We start from the raw sequence: 23,218 nt of genomic DNA, 5'->3' as shown, positions 1-23,218 counted from the left end.
CAAGTGCATCTCAGTGGTGACCGCTCAAAACCTTCCCTAGTCTGCCTAGCAACATATCTCTCCAGTTATTGCCTAGAAACAAAGTTGCTGACAGGACTTGCCTTTCCTTTTAATTCCAGAGGATTTTAGCCGAGATGGTTACAAGACAGGTCTGCTTTCCTGCTAGAGTTGGGAGTCCCAGCAACAGCCTGAAGATTACAGGCTGTACTGAAATCCATTTCCCAATACAGTTGTGCTCTCTACTTTGTTGTCTGTTCTATTCTCTACAAATATAGAATAGTTTTTTAGTCTCTCCCTGCCCCCCACCCCGCAATGGTCCTCATGAGTTGTCTGAGTATGTCCCCATGGCCTTTCACTCTCATGCCTGGCCAGTGAGCCCTGGGTTGGGTGGCTGTATCCTTGAAGAAGGATCTCAGCTGACTCAAGACTGACCCTGGTGACTGGCCTTGATCATGTGTACACCTGGGGTGGGGCACAAACCCCGGAAAGGGAAAGGGGCTGGGGTCTGCTTCCCCAGCTTTTCTGTGAAAAGAATAGAGCTAAGCTGTTCTGGAATTCCTGCTGGGGGGCTGCCTTTCAAAGCCACTAGTGCTCTCACACACACACACACACCCCAACCAAAGCATGTGCATGGACAGTGCAGACGGAGCTGCACCATGGACCCTTACACCCATTCAAAATTCCCGGGACTGGTCCAATGTGGCACCATGTGCAGATCTCCCAGTGCAGGAATTCCCAGAAGAGGAGAGCCCCATTTTCTAGCTGCCCGGGGACGATGGGTTTGCCCTTCAGGGCCACAGGCAGTAGCACACACCCACATATGGGCATGCAGGCTGGCAGGGCACAGAGTTTGACAGTGGTTTGGTGGCAGTCGCCATGGCCAGGACAGCACTTGCCCAAGTGCCTGTTCACGCAGCTTTCCTGCATTGAGCATCCTCCCTCGCTCCGCTTAGTCTGCCACTCTCATGAGAGAGTGGTCTGTGAGATAATGGGGCACTGTGCAGCACCCATAGAAAGGACCATCTCGTGCAACTAGAGTACCATCTGGTAAACTTTGCATTGGTGCCCACAGATGGTTCTTCTCATGAGCAAGACTTAGGGAGCAAATATCCCCACTTGGGGAAGGGGCTGAGCCCCCTTTCCCCACTCTTTCTGTGTAAAAAATAGAACTTGGCCACTCTAGCTTCCCTGCTTGGGTCTGCCTTTTGTGCTCCCCCGCCCAGTCATTTGCTCCCCTCCTGGCGCCGTGATGGGGTGCCCTGCTTGTGCTGCCACTTGGAGTGCTTGTGCTTGGAGTATTTGTGCTTTGGGGGCAGGGCAGCTATTCCAGTGCTGGTGGGGAATAGAAGTAATGGCAGGTCAATAGGCCATTACAAGGGAAGGGAAATCAGAAATTTAATAGCTGTTTCCCCTTATGGCTGTCCTGCCAGCTCTCTGACCTTGAGGAGCAGTGCCAACCACCCACAGAACCTCACCTTGCTCCTCTGTAATGCCAGGTCAGTCCAGAATAAATCAGAAACCATCCATAATTTGATTCGGGATGAAGGGGCTGACCTGGTATGTATCACAGAGACTTGGTTGGGGGAGGCTGGTGGCCCAGTCCGGTCCTAGCTTCTCCTTCCAGGGTACTCTGTTGAGGAGCAGGGGAGGAGAGAGGGCGGGGATATGGAGTGGTTGTGATCTGTGCCAGGGATAGATTGGGACTTCTGTTGGTGTACTGATCGCCCCGCTGCCCAACAGAGTCCCTAACTGAGCTGACAGACTTGATCTCGGGCTTGACATTGGAGTCCCCCAGGCTTGTGGTGGTAGGGGACTTCAATGACCACTTCAGGACCAATTTGTCCAGGGCTACTCAGGCATTCATAGTAGCCCTATGGGCCTATTCCAAGTGGTCTTGGGACCAAAGCATGTTGCTGGTCACATGCTTGATCTGATCTTTTACTCTGATCAGGGTGATGTTCTGTGGATGGGGACTCCTGTGATTTCCCCAGTGTCATAGACAAACCAACATCTGGCTTCTGGACCCACACACCTCCCTGGTGTCCCAGGTTGAGGTGGTGGCCAGTAGGGATGTGCATGCGTGATGTGCATGACATGCATGCAGAGGCGGGCGCATGTGCGGAAGTTACTTCCACTTTTAGCAGGCAACAAGAGGGCAGGGGCAGCAGGGAGGAACGTTGCCACCCCGAAGATTTTGCTTGAAAACGGAGCGCCGGAGGGGGAAAAGCGGCGAGAGGGATAACTACAACCCCCTCCTTAAAGCAACACACACACACACACCCAGCGTCAGACCGCCAGACCAGCGAACCGGTTCGCAGGCCTCTAATATGGCCTGCAAACCAGTTCGTGCACATCCCTAGTGGCCAGAGGTGCTTTCTATGTGCTTTGACTGATATGCCAACTGCATCTGTTTCTTGAGATAAATTACGTCAGAATGGTGGTACATCTGCTAGTAATCTACAGACTTGACTACTGTTATTCGCTCTATGTGGGGTTGCCTTTGTACATAGTCTGGAAACTGCAGTTGATCCAAATGCTGTAGCCAGGTTGGTCTCTGGGTAATCGCAGAGAGACTATATCACTCCAGTATTGAAAGAACTACACTGGCTGCCAATGGTGCAAGGTGCTGGTTATAACCTATAAATTCCTAAACAGCTTAGGCCCTGGTTATTTAAAAGAACGTTTTCATTGCTATGAACCGCACCTCCCATTGAGATAATCAGGGGAGGTTCATCTGCAGCTGCCACTGGCTCATCTGGTGGCTACTCAGAGTCGGGCCATCTCCATTGCTGCCCCGATGTTCTGGAATACGCTCCCTGCTGAAATAAGAGCCTCCTATCTCTGACAACTTTTATAAAGTAAATCAAGACAGATTTATTCACCCAGGCCTTTAATTAAATATTGAGGCGAGTCTCACGATCAGTGAGACTCGCCTTAAAAGAGTTTGCGGGGAGAGTGGGCTTAGCTCTGGACAGCCCTGGGTGGCCGGATTGGCTGCCCACATGACTGCCGGCTGCCGCATGGCTCCCGTGGCAGCAGACAATTGGGCAAAGGTGGGCTAGGCTCCCTTAGCCCGCTTTTGCCCAATCATGAGAATCTCCTCATTGTTTTGATAGTTTTTAACATTGTTTAAAATTTTAAATTAATTTGGTTTTAGCCTTTTTATTTTGTTGTAATTTTTATTTTATTGTGAGCCACCCAGAGACGTAAGTTTAGGGTGGGATATAAATATGTTAGAATAAAAAACAAAATAAAAATGGTGAACATACATGACTGTTGCTCCCTTCTTGGGGAGCAAAGCACTGAGTGCCCATCCTGTCATCCCGTGCCCTTGCCCTACCGCTTGCCAGGTGCAGGAAGCAAGGGATGGAGTGGGAATCGGGGGTGCCCCCGAGTGGCTGTGCAGCTTGACAGGCTGGCCAGTCTGGAATGGGGTGTGGCAGTGTCCCTGTAGTCTGGCAACTCCATAGATGCATGGCTGACATGAGGGGTGTTGCTGGTTTTCTGAGAGGCTTCCAGTGAGAAATGCCAAAAGCATGGAGCAGACATGTCCTCTTGCAGGTCTGTGCTGCCTCGTCTATGATTGAAGTTTGGAAATGGGCACAAAACCATGGTTATAACTTGAGTCAGCAGTTGGACATAACACTTTGGCATCAAAACCACAGTTGTCGGCAGCAAAACTTAGAGAAAACCAAAGATTCCAATTGGAGTTTGGCAAGGCAAAACGGAGTTAGCTTTCAGCCTGTAACCACAGTTTCACACATTTGTACGTACTGTAGTTACAATTCTGCCAGCTATAACTGCAGTTATCCTGTACATCAGAACCTGGCCATTGTGTGGTGTGATATCTAACCTGAGCCTCAGCTCTCCCACATGGAATATGGTGATCATGTTGGCCTACCTTACAGATGTGTTGTGAAGTGTCAAAAATTAATGTGAAGTGGTTTGAATATTCAGAGCACTATCTGATGTTCCCTGCAGTGCTACAACAATGGAAGAAGCCCTACAAACACAGAGGTTGGTAACTAGCGCTTCTCCCCCTTTCTGTAGGGAGGGAAGGGAGGGGGGAACTGATTTTTGTCCAATGACAGTCGGGGACATATTCCTGCAAGTGAATACTCCTTTATGAGGGAGGAGAGCAGCAAAAACAGCTCCTCCTCCCTCTGCTGCTGCTGGGCTACATACAAAGGAAGAAATGCAACAAGTTTCCAGTCTCTTTGGTTCTCAGCAAGGCTTCCTCTGCTATTTGGCTGCAGAGAATGTCAGCCACTGTTTGAATGCTAAGTATTATCACACTGTAAAGGGGTTGTTACAGCTAAATAAATATTTATATTTATGACCCACTCGCAATAACTGAGAAATATTGGCCTATTTCCTTTGTTAGTGCAAGAAAAGCCATTCATTAAAAGTCAGTCTCAAACATTCTTTGCAAAGTAGTCCCTAATCCAATGCTGAAAAGAAACTAGCCCAACATACAGACTGTGACTGGCAACTTGAAGAGATCTTGATGGTCCCAAAAGAAATATTCCTTGGCATTATACACATTAAACATCATATTAAACAGCCATCGGATACTAATTTTTACCATAGTACTAGCTAAATTCACTTATGTGCCCAGAAGGAATAAATACTGTCATTAATTCTGCATTATACCTTATCTTCTTTATTAAGCCTTCCCTGAACCTTCTCAGGATCTGTAATTGTTGCATGGATTTGGCTGATCAACATTCTTAAGTTCTTTTTTGCTTCTGAGAAAAAAAGGAAGGGTGGGGGTTTAAGATGTAGGAAAGGATTACCATAAGTATAATTCTGCCTGTATGCACAAGTATTATAGTGTCACATGACCCACTGGCCATATAATAGTGTCACATGACCCACTGGCCATATAATAGAGCCCATGTTTACAAATACAGGAAGCTGTCTGGAGCATCATATTTTAGCATACTCCTGTTTGAAGTAGAACATATAGGAAAGTAGATACACAATAAAATTCTCACTATATGGCTGGACAGTATACATGGTGTAGCATGATGTCTGAACTGAGCATGTTGCTTTTTGGCATCCAATGACCTGATCCTCATCAGAGTCAACAGTATCATAGAGAATGCTCTCATAAGTGCTGGTATACACTAGGCTCCCTGTGCCAGCATTACATCCTCATTTCCTGATCAACTGTACTTTATTCAAAGGCGTTGCAACATGTCCACATGACACACCAGGTCTGCTTGTTAAAAGTGAAGAAGATTTAAGGTTAGTCAGCATTTGACAGTGAGAAACATTGGACATTTGGGGGAAGCCTTTATGGGTCAGGTTTTCTACTAGAAATTGTCCTTTGGAAGCTATACTACTTGTGTGTAGTGGTCTGCTATATTCTTTAAAAAGAGATGTGAGTTTGTTTTGAAAATGGCTTGTTGAAATTGCCCCATTCGGTCTAAAAGCTACTAAAAGTACAGTGGTAGGGGGAGCAAAAATAGATAGCAATATTTTCTGTTTGCCAACAATGTTGAATGTGTAATCATTTCTCTTATACCAACAAAAGTTGATCCAATAAAGTCTCTTCAACCCATACAGCAAAAGCACTCTATACTCCACTACTGAACAGGTACAAGACTTCCTCCATTGATTTCTCATTCCCAGAAACATTATATCCTATTTCATGAATATCAGTTTGAGCTTTTCTTTTGGGATAAAAAGCAACCAGGGAGGGAGGGAAGAATAGTCCTCACTTCTTTTGCAACAGTTCTCGCTTGGATTGGGGGACTCCATGCCATGCTATTCACATTTTTTTTAAAGAGCACACAGGCCTCAATCATGCAATAGGCATATCATTTAGTTTGGCTTTTAGATACAGGTACATACACCTCATGTCCACAACCAAACTGGAAAAGGAGCCATGTCTGTCTACAGGAAAACAACTTTGGTTAAATTTTCTAATTTCCCCCCACTTCTGCTACCTCAGACTTGATTTGGGTATTTTCCATCCCAAAGGTACATCAGTGTATATTAAGCTGGAACATATTTTTTAGTTCTCTCTTAAAACAAAACGGTGTGTGTGTTTGTGTGTGTGTGTGTGAGAGAGAGAGAGAGAGAGAGAGAGAGAGAGAGAATCAACACTCCCCACCCCCAGTTCTATGCTACGTAGATATTTGTTAAAAGGGAGGATGTTGAGACTAGAAAGAGGCACAATATTCATATAAGTTTGGTTGCAACAGCAGCTTTCCTCCTAAGCTAAAAAGCAGCTGTGGGGAGGGATATTTTTTAATCAGGACTGCAGCATGGGTTTCAAAACTCTCCTCTCTTACTGTTGTCTGTCTCCCCAGCAGCTGCTACTTATAGTTTAAAAACTATAAGTTTTTAAACTAATGAGCCCCTGGTGGCGCAGTGGTAAAACTGCCGCCCTGTAACCAGAAGGTTACAAGTTCGATCAGGTTACAAGGTTACAAGACTCAGGTTACAAGACTCAGCTTGGTTACAAGACTCAGCCTTCCATCCTTCCGAGGTCGGTAAAATGAGTACCCAGAATGTTGGGGGCAATATGCTAAATCATTGTAAACCGCTTAGAGAGCTCCGGCTATAAAGCGGTATATAAATGTAAGTGCTATTGCTATTGCTATTGCTAAAAACACCACCACAAGGATCAATAATTTGATTAAGGCCCCATCTAGTTTGACCCTGAGAAGAGATTAAAGCATGCAACTGACTATTAGTTCATACTTAAAAAATTAAAACTCTATCACACAGGAGTGATTCTATAGTTCTTCATATTACATACAGTTTTTACATTCAAAACAGATTTCAATTTTCTGTAATATTCATTACCAGGCATCCTTAATTTGTTTCAAAATGAAGTATACTGAGATTCTTCAAAATGTAACAAAATTTTCCATAAATGTTCATTATAGACTATGCTCTTTCATTATATGAATCGGGAGATGTCTTATTCATAAGTATTGAAGGCTTAAATATACATCAGCACACATACTTCTACATATGACATAAATATTTGAACATTTTAAATGCCATCACTTTTTCAAAAGTATCAATGTTACCACAAGAGTTATAGCATTTGTTGTTTTAAATTTAACCTGGAATTTGTCATACCTAACCTGAGGCTCATACAAACAGTATAGCATGGTACCCCTTCCCCCGAAAATGCATAATTCATGCGTGAACTATGGGAGGCGGGAATTCTCTTTCACAAATTATCGCATCTGACAAGTGTAAAGTGTATTTTTAAATGCAGATATGTATTCCCAATTTTAGAAATTCTCCGTCTTTTGTGTAGCGCAGGTACATTCCATATTGTTTGCTGAAGAAAGCCTTGAGATCTTAATGACATCATAGAAGCTTTCTTATAAAAGTTTTGAGCCCCATTTATGACATCAAAGAATCTTTCTTTGGTTGATCAGGTCATGAAGTTGCCTGCATTCATTCAGGTCTCTCCAGCACTCAAACTGGGAGCTTGGTAATGATGGAAGGAGTCATTTGATTACAATGTGTTTGTGACAATCAATATGAACTTTAAGGGCCACTTGCTATAATTCTCATACAATGAACATCAATTAGTGGGAGACATTTCTCGCTGAAAATTCAACACAATGTTTCCTCATGGCCTGGCTTATCTCTTATGGTTTGTCTTATTACAAGATGTTTTTGGTTTTTGTGGACGACCGGCTTGGACAACAACTGTCTGGGAAGTGACACCACAGGATCTGGAGCAACTGAAGACTGAAGAGCAATGTAACTGCCTTCATAACTCAGTGTGTCAAATATGCCACTACTTTGCTGGCCTGAAACTATCCAAAGGGGGCCTAGAAATTTTATATGCTTGTTGCAAAGTGGCACTCTTTATGGTTGCAGGTTTAACTATACACTACCTGTTACCAAAAGTGAAATGGACAAAAGACACAAAGGTAAGATTGAAATACAGGTTGAGTATCCCTAATCCGGACATCTGAAATGCTCCAAAATCCAGAAACCACCACAGTGTGCGCCCATAGCACCAACTTGTTGTGGCTGAGCGCCTCGTAACAAAACAAAACGCCTCAGCTCACTCGCTTGCTTTGGCGCTAGAGACTTTAAATAAAACTTTAAAAAAATAAAATACAGCATACAGTAACCTTTCATGTTTAGACTTGGATCCCATGCCCAAGATATTTCATTACAGTATGCAAATATTCCAAAATCTGGAAGAGTCCAAAATCCGGAACACTTCTGGTCCTAAGCAGTTTGGATAAGGGATACTCAACCTGTACCAGTTGTGTAATTAAGAAGAGAATGGTCTAACAACTCCCAGTTAGACCACTGTCTGGTTCCTAACTTCCATTTCCTACCCCAAACTCAGCCTTCCACTCTAAACATAAAACATTAAAAACCGACCACAGGTCCATAGAGAATCCAGCTGTCTTTCCAACTCTGAGGAATCAGTCTACCATCAGTTTCCTATTCTAAAAAGAGAGGGGGAAGAACTTTTAAAATCTTTGTTTACTTTCCATGCTACCTCATTATGGGTCATGATCTGACTGGGGAAAAAGATTTTTCAAAATCTATAAATAGATTTGAGGTGCAAGCTTAACCTCAGAAACAGAGACACTAGTGCTGTTCTCTCATGGGTTGCTTTCTGAGTAACAAATAATAACCAGGATAACATACAGCATAACTACACTACAAACTCCTATTGGTTTTATCCCAATGGTTTCCCCAAAATTATCCTGGCAATTGTAGTTTGGTTGAAGTATTGAGAATTCTGTTAGATATCCTTAGTTGGCCTTCACAGAACTATAATTCCCATGGCTCTCTGGAATAATACAATTATTATTATACAGGTTCATTCTGTAGTGTAAATGAGCTTGGCACAAATAAATAATGAACGAAACATAATCCAACACACTAACTAAATTTGTGCCTAATTTGGTTTTTTGAACAAAACATGTACACACAATCACAAACAGGCTCAGGTCTCAGCCTATGGAGACTTTCAAAAGAGGCTGCCATTCTGGTAAATAGGCAATGATGAAGGAATACCTTCCCATTTTAAAGCAATGAGTGGATATATAATAAAGATCAACACCACTCAGATCAGCTATTGGGCACTAAGACAAAAGACACTGTAGAAGACAAGGGACCAATTTGCAAACAAGTGTGGTGACAAAGGGGGAAAGCAGCAGATGTTATGCTTAGGCCAGAGAGTCAAATCCAATAGAACAGGGTTTCTTAACTGTGGGCCCCCAGATGTTGTTGGACTACAACTCCCAGAATCCCCAGCCACAAAGGCCATGTCTGGGGATTCTGGGAGTTGTAGTCCAACAACATCTGGGGGCCCAAGGTTAAGAAACCCTGCAATAGAACATTCTAGACCAGAGGTTGGGGTTAGGGGGCGTGGCAACAGATAGACAGGGGATGGAGAACTTCTGAGGTAATATCAACGACAAAGCTGAGTCCAGATATGACTTGTGGGTACTTGAACAAGAATCAAGGAGTGGGATTAAACTGGTCCACTGGTAGTGAGCATGAACTGCTCTTTGCTAGGCAAGTTTTGTCTTGGTTTATATTTGGATGGTTGGATGGGTGACTATATGTGAGCACTGTGTGCTGCAAGATATTCCATTTAGGGGATGGAGCTGCAGTTCAGTGGTAGAGCATGCTTTGCATGCAGAAGGTCCCAGGTTCAATCTCTGGCATCTCCAGGTAGGGCTGGAAGAGCCTGCTGCCTGAAACCTTGGGGAGCTGCTGCCTGTCAGTGTAAACCAGGAGTTCCAACCTGTGGTAATTCAAAAGTTGCTAAGCTATAACTCCCATAATTCAGTTCATCGTAGCTGGGAATGGTGTGATTTGTAGTTCAGCAATATCCGGTGTGCCACAGGTTGGGAACTCCTGGTGTAGACAATACTGAGCTAGATGGACCAATGGTCTGACTCAGTATAAGAAAGCTTCTTATGTTCCTAATGGATTAAATTAAGGATCAGGAGGCAAATGTAAGGAAAGTGGGAATCAGTAGACTCAGCTACTAAAAGCATCAGTCATCAGAATGAGATGCTGTTCAAGAGATTAGTGTATGGCTTTATAATAAATCAAAAGCATACATAATTCATAGACAAAGGGAATGAGATATTTCTGATGAATGAGATACTGTTGTCCAAAAGTTCATGAGTGAATATAGGGCAAGTGTGTGTAAGGAAGTCAGGCACCTAGGTCAGTTGGGAAGGACCCAGTTTCAAAATCTGGTTACCAAGCTTTCTATTGGCCCTGCTTGGGTGCTTTTAAGAGCAGCCTGACATAAAAAGATAAAGTAATGGAAGAAAGCTTCCCTCACATAACTTTTGATTGTTATGCTCCAGTTAAACACAGAGCAGCAGGGCCAGTAAAAAAAGATAGCAACCCTATTTAATTTTTTATTATGCTTAATAGAAAATATTAATCTTATTTTGCCATTTTTCTTAGTCCTGTCAGGTCCCAACACCTGCAGTTTCGATTGCTTCAGATGCACAATACACACAGAAGATGCTATACAGGTTGGTGGCGAACACATCCAAAATGATGAAGTATGTGAAGCATGTTGCCCACCGTCACAAAAAAGAGCTCAGATACAAAAAAAAGATGTTAGAATTAAGCAAGAAAAAAGCTGATGAAATTGATGAGGATGAACAGCTCTTTGCAATTTGTTCTCAAAACGAAAGCTCCACTGAAGATACCGTATGCATGAAAATGAAAATGAAACAAAAACTTGTTCCTTGCGATATCTAGCTCTTCCTTTCAACATAAATGACAAAAGCCTGAAATGGTCACTCACCATGCCTCATACGGATTCTTTGAAGCATCTTATGAAGGTGAGATGCACAAAAGAAGGGCCATTAAACTTTGTTTAAGTCTAGCCAAAGTGATTTGCGTTTAGAATGCAAAGAATTAAAGACTATATTTGTTGGACAAACCTGTGATTCTTCCATATGACCCAGCTGTTAAGCCCCTTCACTTATACAAGATTACTAAAAAAGAAAACAGTTTTTAAGTGGAAGACTCTCTTCTCCCATGTATTTTTTTAAATTTTTAATTAGATCTCTTTTTATATTTTAGCATAATATTTAATTGTGTGATTTTTATAGTCTTGTTTTAACTTTTCCTATGTGAACCGCCTCGTGATTGTTTTAATGAAAGGCGGTATATAAATTTAACAATAAATAAATAAATATCAAGTGCTGTTTTAGCAACACCAATCCTTATCACTATATTTCCGATCCAACCTTTCTTGTTCCCACTGTCTTGAAGTGGCTACTGTTCAGGAACAATAGGGATAAAAGGAAGGTCAATGAGTCTGAAAGTGAGGGATAACAACAATAACAAGTGATCCCCAAAGAAGTAGAGGGTGGCAAGGAATCCAGTGGCTGAGGTCAGTGTGGTTTGATGGCTGATGTGGGCTACAACTGTTTGGGTTTATGATTATTTAGGAAAGCACCAAGGAAGCTACCACTCCAGTTACAGAGTGCAGAGTTTAGTTGTTGCAGCTATTTAAGTATCACACATGGAGATCACTATAGAGTCTAAACTAAATTGATTTATTGGTGAAGTATATTTGAGATAGGAAAGACCTATCCTATTTATCAGCTACATAATGGATAGGTAGGGGGAGAGAGAGATGTTTCCATCTTCTCTCTAGGAGGAAAGGAAGAGGACTGACTCACTACAGGAAGTACCTGAGGAGTCAAGGCAGGGGGCATAGAGTAGAGGCAAGCAAGCAGGGACAGGTAAGGAGACCCTCACTAACTACCTCTACTCCCAATGCCCCTAGTGGTCATTAGATAGTTGGTGCAAAAGGTCGATGCACTGGAACTCCATCTCCAACAGCAACTCCACAAATTGAATGAAAACAGGAAGGCTTCCCCTACAGCAGGGGTGGGCAAACAATTTATTGTGGCTGGGGATGATGAGAGTTGTAGTCCAACAACAATTGGAGGACCAAGTTTGCCCATCCCTACCACCTTAAGAGGCACAGCGGGGAAATGCCTGACTAACAAGCAGAAAGTTGGCAGTTCGAATCCCCGCTGGTACTATATCATGCAGCAGCGATATAGGAAGATGCTGAAAGGCATAATCTCATACTGCACAGGAGGAGGCAATGGTAAACCCCTCCTGTATTCTACGAAAGAAAACCACACAGCTATGTGGGTGCCAAGAGTCAAAATCGACTTGATGGTACACGTTACCTTTACCCTACAGCTAAGCAGAACCTAAAATGCCTCCTCCTCCTCCCTTTCCTCCAAGCAGCATCTGCACCTTCAACCTACTGCACTACATGCTGCTCCGGGTCACACATACAGTACCAGTATGTAGAAAGCCAAAACAACAAATTCATACCAAACTGTGCTGGATTAGGCACAAACTAAGCACGCTACAGCTTAGGACCTCACATTACGAGGGCCCTCTGAAGATAAAAAAAAGATTAAATTTAAAGTTTTACATTAATTGCTTGAAAAATAAAGGAGAAAGGCGGGGGATACTCTAAAACAGTCATTCTGATAAGACAAAAATATACTTATATGGCTACACAATTATTTATCATACTGAGTGTATAAATCTGTACAGAAATAGAATATCAAAACTTCATTGGACTGGGGCCTAGTTTTTCAAAAGTCTGATCCTGGTGAGAAATTTGATCAAGGATAAGTTTGATTCTGGTGCTGAGATCCTGAGATCAGTTTTGATCTTTGCCAAATATATACAGTATTCTCCTCAGGGACAAACAGAAGCTCCTTAAAAGTAATCTGTTTGATTACTATTTGATTATTAGGGGAGTTAAACATTGATATGGATTGAACAGTGAGATGAGAGAAATGTAAACAATTTTTTATTTAATAACTACAATACTTGCCAGTCTCCACCACGAGGGCTCAGCTTCATTTTTGAGGAAACATATTCATGTACTTTGTTCATGTTTTTAAAACAACTGACTGGCTGTTCTCTTTTTAAGGACTAGGAAGATACTGGGACTAGTTGCTGAAAGAATAAAGTATTATGCATGAATTAAATGGAAACAGAGAAAGTTGCTTGAAACACCATCCAGTATATGATTAAAATATGGCATGCCCTTATGCCATAAGATCTCAGGCCCAGCTACCTAACACAGGTCGTGCTGCAACCATCTAGTTACTAACTAATAGTTCTGGCCCTGATAAAGGCTGCGGGGCTATTTATGCAGTTTTTCTTGTACCTGGGATTGCCAACAAATAAAAAAGATGTCTGGCCCCATCTTCTGCCTTTAACAGCAGCTTGAACTGCAACAAATCAGCAGGTGATGCTATTATGCATGGAAATGAGTATTGTTTGTTTATTATGTTTGTGGTCATAGACCAAAACATTACATATAACAATGATATACAAAATAAAATAAATTAACTGTTTAAGTGAATTGAAAAACAATATGGTAAAATACAACTACACTACAATTTCACAGCTAATTTTTTAAACAGCCTCAACCTCCATATTCACTAATCAAAGAGCTACGCAATATTGTTACCACATAACAAAATTTGGCTACTGCATAAGAAACCGCTACATCTTTATCAGAGAGTAAAAATTTTACAAGAATCTCATCAGGTTGCCCTTTCAGCCTGTTCATAAACAGACAAATCAATCGTTGTCTGATGTCCTGATAGATCCTACAGTTTAATAATACATGATCAATGGATTCACCACAAGGACACTTCCGGGCCTTCAAAGGTAAGTTTTGATATCTCCCGTATAACAAGGCTGATGGCAAAGCATTAAATCTGGCTCTCAAGAAGGCTCAACGAAATTTACTGAAAGTGATGGTAAACAGATATGCTGCAGGAGAAAACCCCACCGTGTTCTTTACAGGTTTATAGAACCTGGGCAAATAGGCCATCTCATTCTGTATTTCAATATCTTGCAATCTCTGTCGAACCATTCTCTTTGCATTTGATAAGCCCAATTCCAATAAAAAACCGGGGGTTAATCCGATTTGAAGAAGTTCATACATTATCTTTAGAAGCCAAGTCGGTTGTGGAACTACCGAAAGAAACTTTGGTATAAGGCTGACTGGCCGAAGATGGAGTTTGATCCAAAAGGAGATAATACCCACGCCCTGGCCTCTATCCTAAGTATGCCCGCCTCCTGGTGAATCATCGAGTTAGAGATACATCGGGATATGCCAAATAAAGCTCTCAAGAAGCCTGTCTGGATCCTTTCAAGCATAGTAAAATTACTATAGAGCCTAACTAAGCACCAGATAGAAGTTGAGGCATAACTTTAGCCAAAAACAATTCAATAGCTGCAGGTATATAATTACCCCCCTGCACTCGGTAGAATCTCAAAATTGCAGACATGCTACGTTTAGCCGCATCCGTCACCATTCTAATGTGTGCAGTCTTACTGCCATTATATTGGAACACCATTCCCAGGTACCTAAATTGTTTCACCAATTTTATTTGCTGACCCTCAATTGTCCATTTAAATTTCTTGATTTTTTAAATTAAAACAGACAATTTTTGTTTTAGTATAGTTGACTTTTAGATGTTCCTCCTGGTAGTAACAAGCCAAGGCCCCCAGGGCTCTCATGAGTCCTATCCTAGTTGGTGACAACAAAACAGCGTCATCGGCGTACATAAGTATCGACAGCCTTTTGTCCGCAATTTTGGTGCATGTAAATCTAGGTTCTGCAGCCTTTTAATTAAATCACTGACGTAAAAGTTAAATAGGAACGGTGCCAATATACAACCCTGCCTAACACCTTTCGAGGTTGTAACTGTATTGGAAAGCTGACCTGCAGGGTTAAGCCACACACAAAGGGTGGAGTTTTCATGCAATTTATAAATCAATAATAAAAGTCTCTTATCAATTGTTGTGTTGAATAATTTTGCCCATAGGAGGCCTCTTGAAATTGAGTCAAATGCCATTTGAAAAACAACAAAAGCTGCATAAAGCAATCTTTTCTCATCACAGACATATTTGTCAATAAGATGTTGTAGAACTAGACAATGCTCCATAACTGACCAGTCCCCTCTAAATTCTGCTTGCTCTTGCTCCAATATGCCTTCTTGTTCCATCCAACAACATAGTTTAATACAAAGATGCTTTGCGTATAATTATCACATTAAGGAGGCTTATTGGCCTATAATTAGCAGGTTCTTCCCTACTTCCTTTTTTGTGGACTGGGACTATGATGGCCAGTCCCCAGTCCTTGGGAATTTGGGCCGACTGGTCAATGTGTGTAAATAATGAGGCCAACACTGGGGATGGAAATGAGTATTATCACCTGCTAGTTTCTGTGAATGAAGCACCTGTTAAAGGCACAGGAAAGGGTTCCCATTTAAAAGTGGATAGTGTGTTATTTACACTGTGCTGAAGCTTCATTTCCACTTGCACCTGCTAACCAGGGCCTGTTCCTTCTATAGGAGGATATGTGCAAAAGTGACAGCACAGATTTAGTTACTACTGCCTGTTTAGTAACAATTGCAGGGACATGAAGCAGATCAGTGCTGTACTCATACTCAGTTATACCTGTTCAGGATCTGGTCTATCATGAGTAAGATCATATCCATATCTCAAAGACATTCAGGAATTAACACTTACCTGCCCATTCCAAAAATTCAACACACTCAGTCTGGGCATATCGATATGCAATATCTCTTGCCTTTTCACCCCGGAAGGTGGTTGCATAAAGGTCCACTTCCAGTTCTACAAGAGTTTTCAAAGTTTCCAGTTGACCCCATGCTGCAGCACAGTGTAGGAGTGTATAACCTGAGGGAATGAGGCAAATCACTATTTATAGTTGTACCTGCTTATAATATTGTCTCTCCATAATGCATTATTTGGTCTCACGTGTGCACACCAAACACATAATATACACCCAGCAACTCCCAAATGCAACTGCTACTAAGGCAAGCTTTGAGAGACACACAGGAAAATATTGTTCTTCTAACTTCCCCAAGCATGAGAAAAGATCCTGGGCAATACTAAAGGATTAGTTTCCTCTAGCATTGAAGACTTGTGACTGGGATATATTTTTTGTTGACAGGACTGGTTCTTCTCACAATTATTGGGAAGGCAGCAGGACTCCAACTGAGATTAGGAGTGTGATGGAGCAGACAGTTAGAATCCCAACTGGGTCCCTCGGGTATTCCATGCACAGAAATGTGCTTTTAGACTGGGATCCACACAACGACCAATGGCCCCATCCCAGCATTCCTCGCCCAGCCCTCATAGGAACATAGGAACCTGCCACTTACCAAGTCAGACCATTGGTCTATCTAGCTTAGTATTGCCTTCACAGACTAGCAGCAGCTTCTCCTCACACTGGCAAGCCTTCATAAACTCCCTAGCCCAACTTCAATTGGCTCAGAAGGCAGCGTAGGCAGCCGCAGCAGCTCTTTGTGTTCTCAGCCACCCTTGGCCAATTCCAGAGAGCTTCAGAAATGCTTGGCCCATCAGGGAGGCAGAGAAACCTCTCAGGAAGGGGAGGGAGGCATCCAGGCTGAAAGGGGCTGTCCAGAACTGGACAGACAGGCAGACTATGCAGTCTGGCAGCTCTGCCTGAACCCTGGGGTTGGATTAGGCAAATGAAGGGACTCCAGTGAACTTAGGACAACATTATCCCCAATGTCTGCCACCATACCGGGGGTACTGCCAATGGCCAGGATGCAGAGTGGTGGAGCATGGGAGGGGAGGTAGGGAGGGACATGTCCCCACAGCTGGCCACTGTGACAGGGGAACCCACCACAAGGCAGCTAGAGGGCAGCCAGGGGCATATCTAGGGGTAGGGCAGGCAGGGCATGTGCCCCGGGCGCCACTTGAAGGGGGGAGCCATTTTGTAAAATTAATTTAAAAAAAAATGGCTGCCAAAAACAAAATGGCCACCACACATGCTCAAAAGGCCTCTAGGTCATGCCAGGCTTTGCAGAGGCCATTTGAGCATGCACGGTGGCCATTTTGTTTTCAGTGGCCTTAAAAAAAAGATTATTTTTAAAAACGGCCACTGCAGCGGAGTGAGGGGGAACCTTTGCAAACCCCCCAGCCTTTAGGAAGCCCCCCAAAGGGGCTACAGGTAAAAATAATAATTATAATATAAGACACTGTACACATATTCAGATTGGCACTATGTACAGAGAATCAGGGCTTGTGAATACTGAGCTGATGCTTATGAGCTAGGATTGTATTCATTTGCTCTTACTTTGCTTCTTGTGATAAGTGAGTTAAATGTGATGTCTTGTAATATGGCTATTAATGGTGAGTTCGTCTTTGAATCAGTGTGAAATCCTTAATATTAAGGCCCACTGGGAGTTCCTTGCTCTCTTTCTCTCATTTTAACTGTCTTTCTGAAAGACTAGAATATATTCCAAGCAGTGACACAGTTTACTCTGCATATCCTTTAATTATTTACAGAGTATCTGGGAAAAGTCAAATTCTCCATTGATTTTTAAAACTTATGTAATGGTGATGCTACAATGCATAGTAGAGAATTAGACAGGCACTTCTGTTTAGTTTTCCAAGTACACCTCCACATAGTATTTGGGTATTTCATGAGCCCCCGCATACTGAAATTTGTCATTTTCCAGCATTTTTTGGTCTGGCTAAGTCCACTGCTAAATAGTTTTTGAAATATTAAAAGATTAACGAGCTTGACTTGTATTTTTCAGCTGATATTATGGAAAAGTTATCTGAAAGATGGGTGTCAGATGCTTGGACAGGGGGCGCAATTTCAGTGTTTGCCCTAGGCGCTATTTTCCCTAGATACACCTCTGAGGGCAGCTCCGCTGTAAACCCTTTGCTCTTCAGCCAGGTTAGCAGGGAACATTGGAACACCTACCAATGAGTTTGTGTTTCCCTGGCCCTGCCCTGGCCCCATGAATTATTCTTCCCGCACCCATAATTGCTTATACGAGTTTAATTTCTGGAGGTGACTCCAGTCTCCACTATTGTGATTAAGGGAAAGAAAAATAAAATACAAATATGCCCAGGGAAGCAGGACTCCTAGGGTGAGGCAGAAGCTACCCCTTAGGAGTGTCCCCATGGGCAGCCCCTGCCACCACACACAGTGGACAAGGGCACCTCCCGATGTGCCTGGGCAGCAGTCAGGGATTCTGTGGGCTCCAAGAGGGGTCAGTTCCATCATAGAGCAGAATCTCCAGGCCTCCCTGATGGGCTGCAAAAGGCACCACAAAAACACACCCCACACATACCTCCTGGGTCCACCAAAAGTGGACAGTACCCACCTCCACATCATCCACCCGCCAGGGGAATGAGTGGCTGCCCACACACCCACAGGTCCAGGGATGCCCACACCACCATGCCCACCCCTCAATGACCCCTGAAAGCACAGACAGGGCCAGGTGCAGGGCATGGCCCAAGCCCCTCCTCTGTGTCTTCATGAAATTTTGTCCTGCTAACTGGGCAAACAGGCACCTTTTTATTGTGGTGATTCTCTTTATTTAGCAGGGAGACAGTAACTGGCTCTATCCACCCCCAGCACAGTACCTCCAGTGCCTGTTGCTGGTCTCTGTCTGTGTTTCTTTATAGACTGTGAGCCATCTTATTTATTTATTATTTCTCTGTGTAAAGAAGACCTTTGTTGAAAAGCGGTATATAGATATTTGCTGCTGTTGTTCATGAAACTAGTAGTGTGGCGCACAAGGAGGACAGTGGCTGCCTGCTCCAGCAAGAGACCTCCCATCACCTGAGAGGGGGAAATGGCAAGCTTGTACCTCTACCAGAGGACCAAAGAAGTCCAATGTATTTGGCAGCAGTGGGACGCAACAGGGCCATTAAGTAATGAGCTCTGGGAAAGTGAGTAGAAGGAAGAAGGCGAAGTGCTGTAAACTACCACCTGGTGTATGCCCCAAAGACATGAGAATGCAAGGAAACTAGAGTGTCGTGCAGTGTCATTTATGGAGCTTATATACGCCCAAGGGCTATTTGTTATAGAGCTACCTTCCCCATCCTTGGTGGGAGGAGGGCACTACAAAGATAAAAGAGTAAGTGAGCATAACAAGGAGATTGATAAAAAGCCATATGCCTTTCTGGAGAACAGAAGACCAAAATAAGTGTGCCTGGCTAGAAAAAGTGCCTAGCTAGAAAGTGTGCCTGGCTAGAAAAGTACAGTCCAGTTCAACAGCAGATTTCACAATGTATTTGTTTGATAGGATTAAAACTTTAGCTAGAAAATTAGGACCAAAAAAAAATTCTGCTCCAAACATATACTTAGCCATGTACCTCTGGCTGTTTTATCCTTCAGATCAACCCCATATTTTGCTAGTGCCCGGATAATGTCACTCTGCCCAGCCATACTAGTTGCATACAACAAGTCTCTTCCTACAATATCCTTTTCCATTAGCAGCTCATTGGCTTTTTCATGATCAGGATCCTCTGGGTCCTCGAAAATCTGTTGTATCCCTTCTGTATCACCAGTCAAAGCAGCCCTCAGGAGTGGACTGAAATATGCTGGTTCCTCCTGAGGTCCCAAATCCCCAGGCTCACTTATTTCTACTGTGTCCACTGACTCTGTCTCCTCTGCTGGTTCCATTTCTTCAGGGTTAACCTGAGAAGACAGAAAGAACAACCAAAAAAAAAAAAACTTCTTTGAGCAGATGACCAATGAAGTAGTTTGCATACGCATGGAACCTCATCACTGAATGAATACTATATTATGGTCTTAGACCAGAAAGAGAAGGGCGGGGGGGGGGAGTAATACAGCAACACAATACCATCTAACATTCAGAACCATTTATAGACAATAACAATATTTAACCCCATTAAGGCCTGATACTAAATTGAACAAGTTGTATCACTTCATTACTTATTTAATCTGAGACAACAGGTACAAGCAGCAGAACAAAACTTAGCAACACTATCAAATGGAAGCATATTGATCAGGAGGAAGAAGAAAAAGGTACAACTTATCCAACCTGCGTGGCATTTCCCCTAAAACTGAAGTAATATAAGTGGAATAAATATCTTGATAAAACATGCAATACAAAACATGACCCACAGTTTCCACATCCCCCATGTCACAGGGGGAAATACATTTGCAATATGGGTTATCCCAAAATCTTTGTTCAAGCAGAGCTGTTGGTACAGAGCTGCATTAGAAACACAGTGCAAATTGAAAAAATGGCTCTCAGAAATTTGGATTGCACCACTTCAAGTGAGGTGTAATTATGATAAGCAGTGCACACAGTTGAGAGTCAAACAGCAATTGCGCTGCAGCTTTAGCCACAAACACCTTTACGGCTGGGGGAATGTGATGTCCTTTAAAGGTAATTGGGGGAAATCTAAGTATAGCAGAAACACTCCTCAGGGTGCACTCTGTTGAAGCAGAAATTCCCCGGGTTCTGTGACAGAGACTGACACCAAGGTGAGAGAAAGCAGATTTATTTATTTGCCAGCAAATGGCCCCAGCGGAATAATTTCCAAAGGCTGAGACCTTGATCACACTGCGGCCTCGCCTTTTATACACATAACAATTTACATATAGTGGGTACAATTCTCATTGGTAAGCATCACTTAATCGTCATCTTAACAATTACTACCAATCAGACAATTTCCCTACTAAACTATAACTAAGCATTTCCCCCTCCTTCTCCCTGCATATTACTACAAATATTTCACTCCCTGCAGCTGTGGCCTTCAGCGAGTGCCGGCCAGCAGTTTGTTATCTAACAGATAGCAAAGGGGCCCCCTGTCTACATACCAACAAGTGGACAGGAGTTTATTATGCTGTCAGCAATTTGTAATTAGAGCAGCTTGGTTTATGTAGACTTTCTTTAACCATTTCTTGACCATAAAACTGAGTCTGCCTCACTGTAACAAGATTAATTTGCGCCCGGCCCTCCAGGAACACAAAGACTGAAAAACTACCCCTAAAGACTTGTAACACTGTCAATATCATTCCCCTCAGTTTTTCACCTATACTTAACTGGTCTTCTAGTGAGACCATTTGTCTTTTGGAAATTAATACTTAAAAGTTCATTGGTACAATGTTGTGAGAGCACATAACAATCTTCTTGGACCACAAGGTGTCTGAGATAGAACAACCACATCGGCAGCTTATAAAAAGGACAGTGAGAGGTGTATTGACTAGCTTGGGAGGATGAAAATCTGAGCTAGCAAGACATTTAACCATCAAATTAATGTAAAAGTTGAATAATAGCAGGGCTAAAATGCAAACTTATCTAACTCCCTTAAGGGTTGGAACTGAGCAGAACAATTGTCCTTGGTGATTACATCTTACTCGAAGATAGGTATTTTCATAAAGACTACAAATAAGCACTAACAAACACTGGTCATTAGAACTTAACTCCAATTTCCTCCACAATCTATCCCAGGGAATAATGTCAAAAGCAGATTTAAAGTCAATGAAAGCTATGCAAAGGGCACCTTTAGGGAGAGCGGTATACTTTCCCACTAAATGATGCAACACTAAACCTTGATCTGAAGTTGACCAACTCGCCCTTAAGCCAGCCTGCTCATTTGCAAGAATATTTTCTTGTTCAATCCTGTCCGATAATTTCCCATAAACATGTCTAGTACAGTTTGCTGATGATACTCAACAAACTGATCGGGTGATTGTTGGCTGGGTCAGATCTCAGCCCCTTTTTATAAATTGGTATGATTATGGCTAGGAACCTCATTATTTTTGTCAAAGCCCTCTTCAGAGCTCATAAGGGTCCCTGAGCATCCACTCTGTTCTATTGAGGAATGTTGGGGAAAAGAGAAGGAGAAAGTAATCCATCTGAAAAGCTGCTCTGTTCACCCACCCAAAATCTGTTCTGATCAAATTTTTCATCTTCTCCATTCTATCCATCCATTTTTAACCACCCTGGGGCTGAAAAGTACAAATGTGATTCAGCCTGTCTCCACTCCGTGCCATCACACTTTCCTGCAATTCTTCAAAGTAGTTGAAGAATCAGACAGCCTCCTTTGAAAAAACTTTATCTCACTAGAATGTTTACTGTGAAAGTTCAGCTGTAACTTTCCCAGTATCTGACCACACTACTGGTTTGTAAAATGCATTTAGAGACGTGAAATAAAAAGGGACCTCACACTAAAAGATAATTCTTGGTTATTCAGGGTCTGTTTTCTGAAACTAAATCAAATAAAATTAGAATATCTAATGTTCTTTACACAGTTCCTTTTTGATATGGCAATTTATTTCCCTTTCAAAAATTCAAATCAAATCAAACTTGTCGTGACAAATATCTGGTTTTTGAACAACAGGTTCACCAGCCTCACACCGATTCAGAAGATCCTGTACTTAAAATAACAAAGATTGCCAGGCACTGTAAGTGATGGCTACACCTACAGTCCTTTAAAAGCACCAAGACTCCAGGTGCCTGGAGAGCTGGTCTTGTGGTAGCAAGGATGACTTGTCCCCTTAGCTAAGCAAGGTCTGCTCTGGTTGCATATGAAAGGGAGCCAGCCCCGCCTGAAAGCTGAAATAGTACAGCCCCCAGACACCGGTTTGCTTTCTAATCTGCTCTTTGTGAGTTTGGTCCAAAATGAATCCTGAATACTTTTCTGGGTACTGTTATTATCCTGCCTGCCCAATGGAAAGGATAGGCTTTTAAAACCCTTTCTTCTCCCTGACTTGCCTCTTTCTATGCACACCTCCGGCTCCTTTCAGCTGTACCAAAGCAGCGGCTGCCGTCGCTATAGCAACAGCGCGGAACTTTAGTGTAGGTGTTCGGAAAGCTAACAAGGACGGACTGCTTCCGGAAAGGGCGGGAGGAGAGGGGATGTTGGCTCCTGGCAGTTTCCGGAAGCAGTTGGAGCTGCAGGAGTCGCTGCGGTAGTAAAAGCCAGGAAGGAGGACCCTTCCTTCCTCTCCCGCCACGAATGACAGAGCTTCTGTCGGGCCACCCTACTCTTCTCCAGCTTGTGGAGGTTTCTCTAGAAGGAGTCCCGCTCCTAGCTGGGAGGTCAGTCTCCAGGAGCAGCGATACCTCTGGTGGGGAAGACAGAATTTAAGGGGCAGTGTGAGTTAGAAATGGGGGAAGCCTAGGGTGAAGGAGGGAGAGCCTAACATGAAGGGTCCATTTAATCCAGCAACTTGACAACAATCCTTCCCCGCAGTTTGTTTCCCTTCCAGCAGCTGATATTCAGAAGTACACTGTTTCTGAACATAGAGGATCCATGTAGCTATCATTGCTAACGGCTGTCGATGGATCTCTCCTTCCTTAACTTATCTTTCTCTCTTTTCTTATTCTCTTTTCCT

General features: G+C 43.0%; 3 protein-coding genes across 11 annotated transcripts in view; 2 read left to right on the top strand and 1 right to left on the bottom strand.

Moving 5' to 3' along the window:
• The window catches only part of ANKRD45 (ankyrin repeat domain 45), a 44,724-nt gene extending 22,023 nt beyond the window's left edge, over positions 1-22,701 (bottom strand). For 5 of the 6 annotated variants that reach the window (XR_008305767.1, XR_008305768.1, XM_053243987.1 and 2 more), the window contains exons 1-4: positions 22,596-22,701; positions 19,219-19,543; positions 15,583-15,750; positions 4,654-4,748 (exon numbers count right to left, since the gene is read on the bottom strand). Coding sequence is in view for 4 of the 6 variants with exons in the window: in XM_053243987.1 (XP_053099962.1) it covers positions 4,654-4,748; positions 15,583-15,750; positions 19,219-19,528 (573 nt within the window). In the remaining 2 variants the exon portion in view is untranslated. Of the gene's footprint in view, positions 1-4,653; positions 4,749-15,582; positions 15,751-19,218; positions 19,544-22,047; positions 22,073-22,595 lie in introns of those variants that run through there. The other variant, XM_053243985.1, reaches the window with a different exon arrangement.
• LOC128322547 (uncharacterized) lies at positions 7,407-11,204 on the top strand. The gene is made up of 2 exons (XM_053243989.1): positions 7,407-7,913; positions 10,441-11,204. The coding sequence occupies exons 1-2, from the start codon at positions 7,599-7,601 to the stop codon at positions 10,741-10,743; spliced, it is 618 nt and encodes a 205-aa protein (XP_053099964.1). The 5' UTR covers positions 7,407-7,598; the 3' UTR covers positions 10,744-11,204.
• A 19-nt stretch (positions 22,702-22,720) lies between the features above and the next one.
• Positions 22,721-23,218, top strand: part of KLHL20 (kelch like family member 20) — a 39,217-nt gene continuing 38,719 nt past the window's right edge. For all 4 annotated transcript variants that reach the window (XM_053243976.1, XM_053243977.1, XM_053243978.1 and 1 more), the window contains exon 1: positions 22,721-22,922. The gene's annotated coding sequence lies outside the window, so the exon portion shown is untranslated. The remainder of the gene's footprint in view (positions 22,923-23,218) is intronic.

Source organism: Hemicordylus capensis, chromosome 4 (genome assembly GCF_027244095.1).
Source record: "Hemicordylus capensis ecotype Gifberg chromosome 4, rHemCap1.1.pri, whole genome shotgun sequence".
NCBI lineage: Eukaryota > Metazoa > Chordata > Lepidosauria > Squamata > Cordylidae > Hemicordylus > Hemicordylus capensis.
Note: the sequence above shows the minus strand (reverse complement) of the source record. Positions and strands in the feature narration are given on the sequence as shown.

Bases quoted from the DNA above. Each gene is read 5' to 3' on its own strand.
- LOC128322547 (XM_053243989.1), top strand. From the start codon at position 7,599: ATGTTTCCTCATGGCCTGGCTTATCTCTTATGGTTTGTCTTATTACAA. The intron at 7,914-10,440 runs GTAAGATTGAAA...CATTTTTCTTAG, and splicing joins AATGGACAAAAGACACAAAG to TCCTGTCAGGTCCCAACACC.